The sequence below is a fragment of the Schistocerca piceifrons genome, chromosome 1 (genome assembly GCF_021461385.2).
Source record: "Schistocerca piceifrons isolate TAMUIC-IGC-003096 chromosome 1, iqSchPice1.1, whole genome shotgun sequence".
NCBI classification, from domain to species: domain Eukaryota; kingdom Metazoa; phylum Arthropoda; class Insecta; order Orthoptera; family Acrididae; genus Schistocerca; species Schistocerca piceifrons.
This window is the reverse complement of record NC_060138.1, coordinates 171,226,351-171,244,507: the sequence shown is the minus strand read 5'-3', so window position 1 is coordinate 171,244,507 and position 18,157 is coordinate 171,226,351. Positions and strand designations below refer to the sequence as shown.

The 18,157-nt window shown below is 37.5% G+C and overlaps 1 protein-coding gene across 1 annotated transcript; it reads left to right on the top strand.

Annotated features, from left to right (window-relative positions):
• Positions 1 to 10,557: 10,557 nt before the first annotated feature.
• On the top strand, positions 10,558 to 11,312 carry LOC124796428 (putative nuclease HARBI1). The gene is made up of 2 exons (XM_047260657.1): positions 10,558 to 11,009; positions 11,123 to 11,312. Exons 1-2 carry the CDS (start codon positions 10,558 to 10,560, stop codon positions 11,310 to 11,312), a joined length of 642 nt encoding a protein of 213 aa, XP_047116613.1.
• The last annotated feature ends 6,845 nt before the right edge of the window (positions 11,313 to 18,157 follow it).

Sequence of the window (18,157 nt, the reverse complement as noted above, 5' to 3'; positions counted from 1 at the left end):
CACCAGGCAGTTTCTGAACATGTAAATGCTTCAGAAGGAGCTGGTGTACTGTATTTTCATCTTCATTTTCTGGGCCACTAGTTGATGAGATACTGCTGGAGTCAGCGTCATCTGTGACAAGGTTTACTATTTCCTATCCTGGATGATTTGATGCACTGGATCTGCATCATAGACATACATCCATTCTTGAACATCTTCTTCATCACATTCATGGAGACTGAGTAATTTTAGCATACTGAGTTTTTTGGATATATCATTGTGTTCGTCTTTTTCAATTGAATTTGAGAACTTTCCTCCGTCCGCAAAATTTTATTGCAGGCTTTCTTCAAATTTTGTACTCTTACCCCATGCTACACCGATCATGTAGAACACATTTTTCTAATCAAAATTTTTATGATTTTTTAACAGACTTTCTTCTCCCTTCTCTTCTCTTTCTAACAGTAACTTACGTTATTCTTTTCTGCAATACCATTTGAAAGTCTCAATAATGCCCTCATCAATGGGCTGTAATAAACAGGTTATATTAGGTGGAATAAATATTACTTTTATGAACTCGTCTTTTTCATTTAAGATTTGATGGATGAGTTGGTACATTGTGAAGAGCAGTAATGTTTTCTCCGTTTTGCCAATCTTTAGTTGATGAGCTTTTACAGTGAAAATTTGATTATCCCCCCATGTGCTCTTTTGTGAGGTGTAAACAGTAGGCATCACAGACATATTTACTTTTTGAAACGACTTTCAACAATGGCAAGCACTGGCAATCAGTGGTTACTAGTAGCATCAGTGCAAGATAAAGCAGTAGTAAGATCCTTGCTTATTTTATGATCAGATGCTGCTAATTCATGACATGAAGCAAGAGTTTTTCTTGGCAAAGCTTTCCAATTGAGCCCAGTCTTGTCAAATTTCTAAATGTTTTTCAGAGCACAATGAAATGATCGTATGGCATTGTTGGCCGGGAGGCCCCATGCGGGAAGTTCGGCCGCCGTATTGCAAGTCCTTTTTAGCTGACGCCACTTTGGCGGGCTGCGAGTCAATGATGATGAACACACAACACCCAGTCATCACGAGGCAGAGAAAATCCCTGACCCCACCGGGAATCAAACCCGGGACCCCGTGCGCAGGAAGAGAGAACGCTACCGCAAGACCGCGGGCTGCAGACACAATCTTCTTCCCCCACTACAGCCCTTAGTTTGATGTTGAAAGAAACAGCAGACAGTTTATCTCCTTGTACTTGATGCTCACAAGTGCCATGTCTTGACTTAAAGCATTTTAACTAGTCTGTGCTTGCTTTAAGATTAGGCAGCCCTCCAAGATTTTCATTACATTGAATTACCTTTTCATACAGAATGTGACTAGAGAAAGGTCCTTCTTGTGATCTTTCTTTACCACTTTTAAACAGCATAATCTAAATCCATGTTTGTCAAGATATTCATAGTTTTATGCCTTGATCAATCAGTGAGATCAGGCTTAGGTATAAAATTTGTGGTGCTAATCTTTTTATTTTTTTTTTTTTTATATCCATAATTGTCAACTTACAAACCTTATACTGATTACATTACTTTGTTGCAGATTCGCCTTACATTAACCTCCATTACCTTCATATTTATCTCTCATAGAAATGAAAACACATTTACATTCATGTATTTATATCACAAGTTAAGTTTATACAGCAAAGTTGACACAAAAGAGTGCAACAGAGCGTAAACTATTACTATTGTTGACAATGGGGAAGCTGCACGAGTAACAGTCTGGTTAACACGTCATCTAGTTGACCAATGTTCTGACAATCGACACCCTACCATAGTACCAACTTGTGTATTACCTGGCCAACTATTGTGCACTATATTCGAAATGACAATATTCATTACTCTGAAGGACCCAGGACTTAACTCCACTTTTTTTGCATTTACAGCCACTTCCCCCTTTTTTTATTGATTCTACCATAGTACAGTATTTGTTTTTATCCACCAAAATTAATCTGTTCAATTTCAGTTTTTCCTTGTGATGTTCCCATATGCACAACAAATTTTCTGGCATTCCATCTATCATCATCAGAATTTCTTTTTTATTAATGACATGTCTGATGTTTTGGTTGAAGGGAGTAAATGCACTTTGGCGATATCTGATCTACAGTCATATTGATTTTTCTTAATGTCCTGAAGCAAAATACGTTACCGTACGTGACACTCTGTAATGTTTCCCCTTGATACAGCTACACTAGTACATACCAGACTACTTATACTATATACTTATATGGATATGGTGTCTGTTCTTTTGCACATGTCCGAAAGAACAGACAACATTGATGACCTGCAGCTGTCTAGAACGAAATTAGAATTACTTTAATACCTTCAGCTGCTGACAAGCATTGATATATATCAACGGGGACAGGTGAAAATGTGTGACCCGCCCAGGACTCGAACCTGCGATCTCCTGCATACATGGCAGATGCTCTATCCATCTGAGCCACTGAGGGCACAGAGGATAGTGCGATTGCAGGGACTACCTCGTGCACACCTCTCGTGAGACTCACAGTCTTACCTTGTAAGCAGGAGATCCCGGGTTCGAGTCCTGGTCAGGGCACACATTTTCACCTGTCCCCGCTGATATATATCAACGCCCATCAGCAGCTGAAGGTATTAATATAATTCTAATTTACTTAGACTATCGACCCTCATTTATGACCAGTTGCGCATTGCCAAAATATCAGTACCAACTGTTATAATGACTACATAAAATAAAGAAAAGGTAACAATATACCTATGGAGGAATGGTGCATGATGCATAGAAATACATAATAGAAAACAGTTAACACTAGTTTTCGGGCTCTTAGGCCCCCCACATACAGGGCATCTCAAAAGCAACTCCTTTCTGACCCGTGTTGGTACTGAGATGACAGTGAATAACTTCCTGTGTAGTTGAGTACGGCTACACAAATGGAATGACTCCACAGTGACTTACCAATAAATCACTTGCAATGCACTGCCAACCTGTTGTAGATGATTTAGCACTTGTGTTGCCAGGCAGTCTGAGTTACATTGTGTCCCCGAACACAGCTCTGTATAGGTTTAATTTGATGATGAACAAGCTGGTTATGAACATTAGTTTTATACAGAAAGTTGATAGAATTCCCTTTTTATACAACTATGAGTACCCAGGCTACTGAAGGAGAGATCTGTTAGAGAAAGCAGATGTGAAGTGAGAAAAAATTCATATCATATGCATAGTGTACTGTACATCTACTGTTTAAAATAAAATGACCGATACATCAGTGGAAGAAAATGTACAAAAACTTGTAACATAAAATTACACTGTCAAGTGAAAATGAACAGGGACAAGCCACAAACCTCTGATACATGTAAATAAAATGGTGTTCAGATACAAGTGATTTAACAAGCATAAACCACCATCACCATATCTGCATGTATGTAAATCTCAAGATAAGTGGGTTTTCAAAACAAATATTACAGTATGTTATGGTGCAAATCAACTGTGCCAAATCATTATAGTACTGTTTAGTTGTTTTGTCTGTTACAGCTCCTTGGCTACTAATACAGCATGTGGTCAACATTTCTTTGGCTGTAAGGATGAATCCAGTATTTTCTTTGTTTTATTATTATATACAGAACTACATCTTCCTCTGCGTTTGAATCTGTTCTTGACATACCAAGTGAAACCAAAAGATGCTCAGGTGTGACAAACATTATTCCCTCTATCAACACACACACACACACACACACACACACACACACACACACACACAAACTACAGTTCCTCATTTCAGAGCTGCACCATGTCCATTACTGTGCTGCCAACCAGTCAACAACCAGCTGCCAATGTAGATTGCTGCCTGTTGCGTTCCTTTTCTGTCATTCTATGTGCAAACGGCATTCCTCTTTTTCTAGTAAGAATACATGCATAAACAACCACCCAGACATGAAAAATAACAAGAGCTCAAAAGCTAGTGTTAACTATTTCTATTACTTGTTTCTGTGCACCACAGTTCTCTATAGGTAAGTGATTACCTTTCCCTTATTTTACACATTTTTCGATACATAAATTCCCATTATAGTTATAATGACTAGTTCTATTGGTTCATATTTCAACTAACTTCTTATAATAGCACGCTTTTTGTTAGTTCATAGTGTTACTCTACTTCCATTTGAGTGCCCAAGCCTTTTAACCAGCAATTGGGATGGGATGCAATAATTTTCCTGAAAGTTGTTCTTGTGGTCTTCAGTCCTGAGACTGGTTTGATGCAGCTCGCCATGCTACTCTATCCTGTGCAAGCTTCTTCATCTCCCAGTATCTACTGCAACCTACATCCTTCTGAATCTGCTTGGTGTATTCATCTCTTGGTCTCCCTCTACGACTTTTACCCTCCACGCTGCCCTCCAATACTAAATTGGTGATCCCTCGATGCCTCAGAACATGTCCTACCAACCGATCCCTTCTTCTAGTCAAGTTGTGCCACAAACTTCTCTTCTCCCCAATCCTATTCAACACCTCCTCATTAGTTATGTGATCTACCCATCTAATCTTCAGCATTCTTCTGTAGCACTACATTTCGAAAGCTTCTATTCCCTTCTTGTCTAAACTATTTATTGTCCATGTTTCACTTCCATACATGGCTACACTCCATACAAATACTTTCAGAAACGACTTCCTAACACTTAAATCAATACTCAAAGTTAACAAATTTCTCTTCTTCAGAAACGCTTTCCTTCCCATTGCCAGTCTACATTTTATATCCTCTCTACTTCAACCATCATCAGTTATTTTGCTCCTCAAATAGCAAAACTCCTTTACTACTTTAAGTGTCTCATTTTCTAATCTAATGCCCTCAACATCACCCAACTTAATTCGACTACATTCCATGATCCTCGTTTTGCTTTTGTTGATGTTCATCTTCTATTCTCCCTTCAAGACACCATCCATTCCGTTCAGCTGCTCTTCCAAGTCCTTTGCTGTCTCTGACAGAATTACAATGTCATCGGCGAACCTTAAAGTTTTTATTTCTTCTCCATGGATTTTAATACCTACACTGAATTTTTCTTTTGTTTCCTTCACTGATTGCTCAATATACAGATGAATAACATCGGGGAGAGGCTACAACCCTGTCTCACTCCCTTCCCAACCACTGCTTCCCTATCATGCCCCTCAACTCTTATAATTGCCATTTGGTTTCTATACAAATTGTAAATAGCCTTTCGCTCCATATATTTTACCCCTGCCACCTTCAGAATTTGAAAGAGAGTATTCCAGTCAACATTGTCAAAAGCTTTCTCTAAGTCTACAAATGCTAGAAACGTAGGTTTGCCTTTCCTTAATCTAGCTTCTAAGATACGCCGTAGGGTCAGTATTGCCTCACGTGTTCCAATATTTCTACAGAATCCAAACTGATCTTCCCCAAGGTCAGCTTCTACTAGCTTTTCCATTCGTCTGTAAAGAATTTGCGTAAGTATTTTCCAGCCGTGACTTATTAAACTGATAGTTCAGTAATTTTCACATCTGTCAACACCTGCTTTCTTTGGGATTGGGATTATTATATTCTTCTTGAAGTCTGAGGGTATTTCGCCTGTTTCATACATCTTGCTCGCCAGATGGTAGAGTTTTGTCAGGACTGGTTCTCCCAAGCCTGTCAGTAGTTCTAATGGAATGTTGTCTACTCCGGGGGCCTTGTTTCGACTCAGGTCTTTCAGTGTTCTGTCGAACTCTTCACACAGTATCATATCTCCCGTTTCATCTTCATCTACATCCTCTTCCATTTCCATAATATTGTCCTCAGGTACATCGCCCTTGTATAGACCCTCTATATACTCCTTCCACCTTTGTGCTTTCCCTTCTTTGCTTAGAACTGGATTTCCATCTGAGCTCTTGATATTCATACAAGTGGTTCTCTTTTCTCCAAAGGTCTCCTTAATTTTCCTGTAGGCAGTATCTATCTTACCCCTAGTGAGATAAGCCTCTACATCCTTACATTTATCCTCTAGCCGTCCCTGCTTAGCCATTTTGCACTTCCTGTCGATCTCATTTTTGAGACGTTTGTATTCCTTTTTGCCTGCTTCATTTAATGCATTTTTATATTTTCTCCTTTCATCAATTAATTCAATATTTCTCCTGAAAGTATAAAAATATAATGGTAAATAAATAATTATATAAAAATTAGTGCATTTATTATGCAAGTATAAAATGAAACGTGTTTTAATCAAATGTCTTAAATTCTTAATCTAATGTATTTGTTATATTGCAAATAGAGAATTGGAAGTCACTACAGCAGATGTAAAGTAGTTCATTTTTTATTTTGGGAATGTTTTCTGGGCCTTTCATCTAACTCATCAATATCATGCATATAAAATAATAAAAAGTTTCATCACATGCGTAAACCATAATTTTAAACTACAGTACAAACAAGTATCCTGCTGAAAACAGAAAAATTAAGACATGATCACATTAAATATCCAAAAACTGAGTTTCTTGTTCTGATGTAGACAGACAAAACTTGATTTTGATATTCATGCAATTCATGCAACAAAAGGGGTATTTTGATGGAACAATCATGCTTGCTATAATCGTACTCCTACATCACACCTTCAGCATTTGCTTTAGTACTTAACGTAAGTGCAACATAATCTTACACAATCTGAGCTGACAACAGCTGAGACAAGCTGCAAACAGGTACTACTTTAAATTCACCATCATCATGTTACTCACCTGGTATGTCTGATAATAATCCTGGATTGTTGTACAAATGAGTGATGTTGCAATAGGCATCTGAAGGAGAACTCCCAACTGCCACTCTGTGATGACTGCAACTCCCCCTCATTTCACTCATCTGAAACATACTTCATCACAGATTTGAAAATGTAAAGACAACATATACAATTAAACCAAATATAACGCAGATACATTTTCACAAAAGCGAGATAGCATTTTTACAAAAGGCAAAACAGCAAAACCAGAGACTAGTTTTGCTGCAGACAACAAATGAAGTTGAATAGTTGCTGTGATAGAGAATAGGGGGAGGGAAGGGAGGGAACTGATTAAAATTTGCTGCTTAAATAATTAAAAAAGAAATTTTGGAAGAATAATTGAAAGAAATTGGAAAGTACTCAGATCCTGAGTGAATTTAGCTGGCATTAATATCAACAGATCTTCAATATTCAATACATTATTAGATTAGCATTTGTAAATTTACATACATCCTTTTCCTTTAACCGCTATAGAGATTTGTATGACAATACTGGTTCTGGATTGGCCCTCCTCTGCTTACGCAAAATCTTCTTGTTTGCTTCGATCATCCTGATGCAGGATTCTCAGTGCGAGCGCAATGATGAACAGAATGTGAATGTATGAATAAACTTTGCTTTCCTGATAACTTTTTATAACACTTCTTTAATGTATGGTTGGAACACACATTTTTTAACAATATTAACTCGGTGGAACTTGTAATTCATCCGCCAGCTATCTCTTATAGAGACAAACAAGTGAAGATTAATCAACTGAAGAGCATATCTCTCCTTGTTTTGTTTAGTGCCAATATTATCCGTGGTACAACATTCTTATTATTTTATACATATAAAGAAAAGAAAAAAAATAATATGATTCTTTACAATTCCTCCCCCCCCCCCCCCCCCCCACCCACTGTGTACTGACGTCAAATGGAGGTGCGCAGTGTCTGAGCTTATTTCTCTTTTTACGGGTTGATAACTGTGGCTGGTAGGGGCATAGCGTTTAGTTTTCAGCCATTGTAGTTATCCTATATGGTTGTCAATTTATATAGGCATGTCACCTCCCTTACATACATAAGTTTTCTGTCATAACAAAGTGCTTGCTGTAACTACGTAATCCCATCATTGTCAGTCAGTATCTGCATAGTGTTTAACTTGCGAAACATGTGTGCGCAGCTTGACATCCGTTACCATCCCAGCTCACTTGCACATGTTTAATACAAAGTCAGAGGGCCCATGTCGTGTGTTCACATAGCCTTCACTGCACAAATTCATGAAGCTCGTGTTCAGCAGCGTGATCTTTTGTGAAATCTTCACTGCAGTGACAACTGGTTTCCATATCAGCGGCCCGAGGAATGTATTTCACCTCATCGCTTGCACTTATTCAGCGGGGACACCAGTCGTAAATCCGACATCTGCCGACAAGGTAAGTTTCTTGCTGTTTTTACGACGTTATCAAGCACATAAAATTCATGTTTTTACAACGTTTTTGAGCACAGAAAATTCATGTTGCATGAAGTATTGTCATTTTTTAGTTCATTAGACACACACCCACATATCACACACACACACACACACACACACACACACACACACACACACACTTAACACTTTGCAGGCAGGTTTTGTATGTTTTTGCACTTCATTTTTTAGCGTCTTTCATACCACTCCATTACACAAAATATCTATAGTGTCCTTTCCACATTCTACACAAATAAAACAATACAACTACAAAAATAAACTTATCCTATTCATCTGCTGACATGCCATTATTGTTGCTTATATACATTATAGTCTGATTGTCATTTTGTTACATTATGGTTTCATTACATTGTTCAATTCCAATTATATGAGTACACACTTTATTCTTGTTTGGTTTTACATTCTTTACATAATAATTCATACAATAATAGATTCTTTTTTCGTTTCTTTACGGCATAAATTGACATACATTTTTTCAATTTACAATGACTTCCTGTCGCAGCAATACTTATCAATTTCAAACAATTAAAGAAATAAACAATGGTAGGTACAACATACTCTACGCATTGCTCAAATAACTACGCATGGCCTCGCCTCTCTAGCAGTCTCCAGGATGGATCTACACACTACAGGGTTGAGGAAATTTCATGGAAAGGCTTTTACATGCTCAGTTAAGTCTTGTTACTAGACTTAATTGTGATCCTAGGAACAAAACAGTTTGTTGTTTATAAACACAACGCAAACCTGACAATACCAATCGTATCGAATACTTATTCAGTGTTTAAAGTGCAGCTCAATATTTACTTGTTATGTTCATTGTGTAAAGGATAACCATTTCATATGCAGAGGTATACAGAGTTGTATCATCAATACTATATGTTATGTACAATGAGCATAAAATAGTGTTTATATAAATAGCAAACGTGTATAAAAATTTCAATGTAAATCTGGTGTTTGACGCTTTCATGGGTAGTCGACGCTCACAGTTTTGGCCCCTTGATTATTTGGTAGTGCTCCACCTTAGTTCAGCATTGTGATGTGCAACGTACTGCAACTGTATTCTTCTACATATAATTTCACACTATCGTATTCATACATATCATAAACTTACAATGATATTTACTTGTGGTGCGGTCCTTTCTTATGTTTATATGGTACCTAACACTCAACACGCATTTATCTTCCTTAACTTTAGGACATGTCGATGCATCATTCCCTGGAAGAAAAAAACTTAATAATAACTTAAAACTAAATCTTCATAGATAAGTTGGCTCGATGTTCACTAATATCCCTTTATATATTCAACCATGTATTCATTTACTTGAGTGTGCAGTTGTGCCATCACAAACTCATTTAATGTCATGCGTGCGTCTCTACTTAGCTTACAGATCTGAAAGATAAAGTGTATTATAATCGTAGTGCCACCTCTTATTCAGTTTGCCACTTATATTGGACTTGCTTGTTTACCTGCAGCAAGAGTTTTCTGGTCCCTCAATTATAATTAATGTGTGTACTTTAAATACTTAAATTTGTAAATATATAGATATAATGTGCATAGTAGCATAGTAGTTTAGGATCCCTTTCCATGTATATAATCCCTTAGTTTATCTTTGTTTGTGTGTATTCTATAGATAGTCGTAGTTGTAGTACAGACTCTCCCTTAATTTCCTATGTCTCTTTTTATGCAATAGACTTTAAAAATGCTAGTATAGGCTGTAGCTCATAGGGTTTGTTTGTTTTTGGTGCTCCAACACTTTCAGCTGTGTCTGTCTGGCACGCAGGCACTTGCTGTTTGTTGACTAACTTTCTCCCCAATGCGCATGGCTGTGTCGCTCTGTTATCACTAACGTCATAGCGAGTTTTGTATTGGACTGCGTGCTACAGTACATTTCACAACTTCGTTTATTCATTTATGACTCAGCTACACACAAGGCAAAGCATTGTGTTTAAAGTATCATTGTAACTAGATACGTAAAATTCTTCCTTATTACACATCTGACATACAAGAAAAAACACAAAAAAAATGTTCCTTATCAACTAACAACATAAATTCTGTAATGTGATTTTCCAGTATCATAAATATGATATTATTATACATATATACAACTTAGGGCTGACTGCGCCAATGGTGATTAAAAGTTAACCACAGTCAAGTCAGCATTTAACCCTGATTAACTTGATATTCAGCTGCACCAACCTCGATCAAAGTTAATTGAGGGATTTGATTGTGATTCAAGTTAACCAAGCTCAAAGGGTCGATTATCTTGAATTGATCATGGTTAACTTATTGTAAACACGTAATGTGGCAGTGCGTTGTGACGTTTTAGATGGCATAGAAGACGAAATGCTATATCTTCAACATATAAATCTTTGCAACCGTGTTGGTGTACTTGTGGAAAGGGGAAATACTTTGGAAGATTATGGTGACTGGAAATTTGAAGAGAGGTTTCATCTTTCAAAAGAAACAGTGTGGTGGTTATTTGATCAAATCCACGATAGGTTACAATTTCCAACTTACCGAAATAATACGGTCTCGCCCATGAACAGACTTCTGATGACATTAAGGGCATATGCAACTGGAGCGTTTAATATAGCGATTGGTGACAGTGCTAACGTACATTCTACAATGGCACAAAGAATTATAAGTGAAGTGTCAGGAATTATAGCAACAATGTCTCGTCAATACATCAAGTTTCCTTCTCGAGTGGAAGTACGCTCTGTGATGGATGGTTTCACCACACCGACTCGATTTCCTATAGTCATTGGTACAGTGGATTGCAGTCACATAAGGATTCAGTAACCCGGGGGACAGAATGCAAACTTTTCTCCTTTAATTGTCAAACAATCAGCAACCACAATTTAATAATATGAGACATTGTGGCTCAGTGACCTGGCTCTGTGTATGATAGCACAATATTTCATAATTGCGCTCGAAGGGCACAGTTTGAAGATGGTGAAATACCAGTTGGTCACTTACTAGGAGATAGTAGCTATTCATGCAGACCTCACTTATTGATAGCACTTTCAAATCCACAGAGTGTGGCAGAGCACCGATATAATAGGTCTCACATTACAACAAGGAACACTGTAGTGAGATAATTTGGTTTGTGGAGGAGGACATTCCCCATTTTATCTATGAGAATGAGGTGTAATCCATAAAAGACAATGGCAATTATAGTGAGTACGGCTGTCTTGCATAATATTGCAAGGAGCAGAAGCAAGGAGGAGCCACCAGAAGATACGGAAATTATGTGGCTGCTGAGGCTATTATGTAGCGAGAGGGGCCCCGAAATCGACGATAATGAGCCAATGCCTCCTGGTCAACAAATGTATTGTGATGACACATTACCAGGACGAGCAGTTCATCACACTATAATGATGAACATTTTCAATAAGGTATACTATTACTTAATACATGTAAAATATGTAACTATTTTTATTTGAAATTATTATAGTGCACAAATAACAAAATGTTTTTTAAACATTTACATTACATTCGTTAGAATTCTTCCACTTCCAATTTTTTAATTTTTCTTTTAGTGCCATAATTTTGAGATTTTTTATTCTCATTTCTTTCATATATTCTCTCTTCACCATTTCCAGTTGCTGCTGGAGTACTTCCACCCTCTTCTGCATCACACTGTCCAGTGCAGTGGAGGAAGTTGGTTTAGGTCTCGGTGGCATCCCTCTCCGATTACATGTTTCTTGTGTTCCTGCACTTGAAGGTTCGGAGAAGGGTTGTTGAACATTCTCCCTAACAACCTGTTCTGGGATCAGAATTTTGCCAGCTTCAGCAGCAATTACAGTTCCATTACTGTTTGTGGTACTGCTGGCATCACCAACTGCTGCATCATCAACTACATCTACATTTAGATCCATTATTACACTGTACTGTGCATCCGAACAAATGTATTTTACAGTGACTTCAATAATGAGCCAACTACTTCCAGTATTTTTGCCTTGTGTGGACTCTTTTTAGGTAATGGTACTGCCTTCCCTCCTCCTGTTTTATAGACTTGAACCTTCTCTTCAACCAAATCCTTCCTCAACCTCCTCTTCAGATTCTTGTAACATGTTTTAAGCCTTTCAGGCCTTCTTTTTGTTACACCTGAAATGGATATATTTTGTAGTAGCTGATATCATTTTTGTTGTGTGTATCTTGAATTGTTATTCAATATTAATCTAAGCACCATGAAAAACAGTGTTTTAATTTACATTAGTAACAGATGTTTGATTTATGATTCAAATAAAATTTAATCTTACCTGGAGTTAAATTAAATTGTGTTGCTATATTTTCCCATGCATCCAGTTTTTCCCTAACTGTGCAACCATCCATTTTTCTACACTCTAATATACTTGAATTGGAGGCAACCAACTCCAAAGTACATCTACTTCGAATATCGAAAAATTTTGTGTCCTTTTCTTGTTCTCCATAGTGCAGTAACAATGCTCACGTTATGCCAACAATATGAAAAGCACGCGTAAGTATCACAGACCAATGCAGTTACAACACCCTTGCCACAGGCAGACAGTGAACACCGCTATCTTTGCATGTATATGCGCACTTTCCTTTGTAACACGCGAAGTTAACCGTGGTCAAACTCCCGATTAGCTAACCGTGTTTTGGTAATCAGCGTTTAACGTTGGTGCACCACAGAGACAACTTAATCGTGATTAAGTTTAACCATGACCATGGGACCCTCGGTTATCTTGCTTTTTAATCGGCATTGGTGCAGTTAGTCATTAGAGGGTATACCTACCTGGATCGTATCTGATAAAACTAGTGTTGATGAAGCTCATGACCCTCTCGCCCCTCCAAGGTCACGGAATGGCAGCCTACCATGACCAGTTCAAGTTTCCCGGTGTCGCAGTGGCATCAATCTTTGGGTTGGGCGTAACTTCCACTATGTTGACCGTTGGTATTTGATTACGCCAATTAGTGTCCTGAGAGGCTCTCGACTGAAATTCTCTTTGCCTCTGCATGTTATTCGGCATATGTGTGTTACTTTGTTGGCCGAATTCCGCTGTCTGTGGTTTATTTTGTAGTCCGTTATTGTTTTGTGTTTGCAAGCGATTGGCTGATTATTGCCGGTAGCTTGTGTCTGTACATATTGTACAGGCTGGCCATACATTACTCACCCATTGTAGTTGTTTTTGCTAAATGTTTGCCTGTTTCTTTTATATCCAACTTTGTCTTTATGCCTTTCTCCATTGCCGTTGTGATTACCATTACCATTACCATAGGCCTGTGTGGGGTACGGTTGCCATCCATGTTGTACTACAAATATGTTGTTTACTTGTTGGTCCGTAAATCTCTGTGTTGCTGTAGGCATATTAACAGGTTTGGGTTACACTGGTCTCTCTTAGTATGTCAAATATATTGAGTCCAGTACAGATAGAAAGTATTCAATGTCATGTTCTAGGATAGTAATGAGCTTTTCCCTAACATGGGCCAAAAGACAGCTCTTCAAAATTTTCAGCACATCTACTTGAGATACCGAGTTCAGTATCTGGTTTTATTAGAATATTTTTCAAACTAGCCCCTTAAACTTCCATACTTGTTACTGAATGGAGCTGGGTTGAATACTTCAGTCTGAGCCTCTCTTGTACAGCCTTAGACCAATACTTATACAGAAATGCTCTCTCAAACTGTTCATAATAGTGGCAACATTCCGCCATGTCTGTAGCCCATAGCAGAATGTTACCCTGTGTGTATCCAACAACAAATATAATTTTCTGGACTTTGGTCCAGGTACAAGGTAAAAAAATTCAGAATGCTTTGATAAAGACCACAGGGTGTGTTATTTTCCATTAAGAAGTAAATATCGGAAATTGACGATGCCTAAGTAATCCATCATCTGCAAGTAATGTTGATAAAACAAGCTGCACAGTCAGTGACAGGCATTTTCATGCTTGCTCATGGTGTAGCACATGGCAACTGCACTTGCTTGACAGGTGCAACTGTCGGCATTGTGCAACCTTCACTACTTTCCTTTGACAGGCTAACCCCGTATTGTGGGTAACCAGTGAAGGTATCTAACTGCTCTAAAAGCATAGGTTTGTTTTCTGTCATAAGTTGGATTGGAATGTCAGTAGTTTTAGCATCACTGCCTTGTAACCTTTCCTCTGCTTCCTTTAAATCCAAATCTATTTTAGCTAGAAATTGACTTTCTTTCTCTTTTAGAGCTTTTTCTACAGCATGTACATAAATTTTGCATTCTGACACTACCTTTTCAGCAAGGGTGCTGCCCTTATCCAGCATCCCAGCTCCAGTTTTTTCAATTATTTCCCTTACATCTGCACATAACTTATCTCTCTGTTTTTTTGGCAAATTCTACCTCTAAAATTAACTGATCTACTCTTAGACTCAACTTGTGTATTTCTGTAGGTATGTTTTTTCATACGTCTTGCAGTTCACTGACCGTGTTCGTCTCATTTTTTAGCACCACATCCACTTCGAATTGCGTCTTCTGAATTTGAGAATATGCTTCACTAAGGTTTTGTAACTCACCTGAAAGTTATCCAGACTGTTAATAGACTACGGATGTTATTTTTCCGTTAATGTATTTATATTGTGGGACATGTTGGTAATTATTTCTTCTTTTAGTTGTTTACTGAGCTCTGTGAACTTACCAGATAATTTGTCAGATAATTCAGTGCGTATAGTTTTGCTTGCCTCACTGAACTGTTGACTAATAGTATTCTTGAAATGGTTAAATGCCTGATTTTCCAGTGCAAACTGTGTGTCCCACTAGTATTTGCATTGCTTTTGTGAACTGTTTCCTGTTCTTGCATTCATGATATTGTGAGCAAATAATCAAAGGAGTTTTTGCTGTCGTGTGCTTCAGTTTCACTATTTGAAAAAAATGTTTCCTGATGAGACCTGAGTTTCATACAAGTGACATCATGATTAGTTATATTACAGGTTTCATTAATTTTTAATTGTGGAACGCCAACCTGGTTGTTTTGGTAGCCATCGGCCAGTTCATGAGTTGAAGCATTACTTTCAAATGTTGTCAAGCTCGGATTTCCAACATCTTGGCATACTGCATTTTGGAATGAGTTTTCAACAATGGCCATTTCCTTTGACTCCATTGTGAATGGTGTTTAACAAAATTATGAAAAAAAAAAAAAATTTTCAAAAACGAAATTTTGTTTGTATTGGTACCTTTCAATTAAAGCAGTTTCATTAATGAACTTGATTATTCTCTGATACAGTCTTACAGAATTTGAATGAATTATTTTGCACTTTAATGTTGACTTTACACAAATTTTCGCATTTCCTATAGAAATGCACTTTCCGTACAGGATATTAATTGGATGGAAAAGAGATTATTTACGGTGAGAGAGACAATGCCAAGTGCAGCCATATAAGCATACAGTGAAGCAGCTTCCTACCTTTGCCACTAAAATCAGCATTCCCGGGGCATCTCACTTGTTGGCAGAATTTAATTTTAATTTGCTTCTTCAAGTTTTAATTCATCCCAATCTCACGGACATGTAACAAATGCAACAAAGGCCTCATTACATTCTTGTAACAATAAAATGGACCATTTATGTCAAAATATTTTTATCTCAGCAACTGAAAGGTCTGTTTGTATTCCACACAACACCATCCTTTGAACAGTCGCCATTGAATAGTTTTTGAGAGAATAGAGGGGCATGCATAAAAATATAATATATAATGGAAACTGATTAAAATTTGCTCCTTAAATAATTAAAAAAGCAATTTTGAAAGAATAATTGAAAGAAATTGGAATGTACTCAGATCCTGAGTGAACTTTAGCTGGCATTAATATCGACAGACCTTCGATATTCAATACATTATTAGATTAAAATTCGTAAATTTATGTACATCCTTTTCCTGTAACCACTATTGTGCATAGAGATTCGTATGACAATACTGGTTCCAGATCACCCCTCCTCTGCTCATGCAAAATCTTCTTGTTTGCTTTGATCATCTTGATACAGGATTCTCAGCGCTGGCGAAATGATGAACAGAATGTGAATGTACAAATAAACTTTGCTTTCCTAATAACTTTTTATAACACTTCTTTAATGTATGGTTGGAATACACATTTGTTAACAATATTAACTCGGTGGAACTCATAATACGCCCTCCCACTATCCCTTATACAGTCAAACAGGTGAAAATTAATCAACTGAAGAGTGTATCTCTCCTTGTTTTGTTTTTATGCCAATATTATCTATGGTACATAAAGAATTAGAGAAAAAAATATGATTCTTTACAAAGTATAGATATATTTTAATAGTGTGCCTTATTACGATTCCAGAAATGCAGTAGATCTTGATTGTGTCATTGCAAACATTGTAAGTGGAAAATGAATTTATATTTTTTATGCATCTGTTAAATTTGGGTCTTTTGCATGAAGACTTGCAAGGCATCAGTTATTGTGCAGGAACTAGCAGTTAGCCCTGAACACAAATAATTGTAACACACTGTGGATAAGAAGGCACTTAGGTCAATTACTGTTTGATTACAGTATCGATGATAAAACACGGAAACAGGAACTTTCATAAAATACTGAGAAGTAACTGTCTGGATGAACTTAAAAGTGGAATGGTCACATAATACTAGTAGTAGGAAAAGCAAACCTCAGGCTGATACTTAATGACATAATCTTAAAGAAGTCCTTAATCCACGAAAGAAGTAAGCTACAAAACAATTCTAGACTCATTCTTGAGTACTGCTCATCAGTCTGGGACCCTTACCAGATCTGATTAATAGAAGAGATAGAGAATGTCCAACAAATAGTTGTATGTTTAGCCATGGGCTCATTTAGTAAGTGCAAGAGTGTTACAGAGGTGCTCAACCTACTCCACTGGTAGATGCAACAAGCAAGGCATTGGGCATCATGGAAAGGTTTAGTATTAAATCACCCAAAGAGCATGTTCCAAGAAAAATGGGCAGTATATCGTTTCTTCCCACATTTATCTTTAGAAATGATCAATGTGAATGTTGGAGCTCATGCAGGTGTTTGCCAACAGTTATTCATCTCACACACCTTTCATGAAAGGAACAGGGAATGAAGTGAACTGAGAGTCATACCAAAAGTATCTCCCACCAGCACTGTAGGACGGTTTGCTGAATACTGGACAGATGCAGTACGACACCTTAAGGAACATCTGTTTGTGTTTTCTCAATAATTCATTCTCTATTGATTTGCATTAGTGTGCCCTCTCCCCCACTTCCTCTTTACTCTACTTATGTACCATTCATGAGAGGAACACAGAAACAGAAGTGTCTTCCACCAACATTCTACGTGGATTGCTAAATACAGAAGCAGATGCAGTACAATACCTTGAGAGACATCTGCTGGTTTTTTCTCAGTAATTCGTTCTCTGCTGATTTGTGTTAGGGTACCCTCTCCCACCTTTTATAGTGTATTCCACAAAATTAGGGTATTCAAAGGGAGCAAAGCTGTCACTGCCTTTTATAAGGCAAAAATATGGCACAATGAGGACAGATTTTCTTAATATGAAAGTATTTGAATGGTCTGGTAAACAACATACGTTTGGGAGAGCTGTGTGCTGACCACATCCCCCTCCATATCCGCATCCAGTGATGTCTATGGGCTGAGGATGACATGGCGGCTGATCGGTACCATTGTACCTTCATGGCCTATTGGGCAGAGTTTAGTTCACTTTTTTTTTAGAAAGTATGTGAAATGTTTTCTAGAAGTTATTTATGTCTTCAGACACACTGTGAAACTGCTTTTGAATGTGGCATTCATTTCTCTAAACGAAATGTAAATTTTTTTATCTCTAGTTATTTGTTTCTAACACTTGCAAGTTTTACTCTCATTCCCAGCTGCCTTATATACAAGAAATCATCAACTGCTTCAGTAACACTGTTGTTAATTTTTACTGTCTGTCTTTCAGCATCTTAATTGTTCATAATTTGCTCTTCTTCTACAAATGCT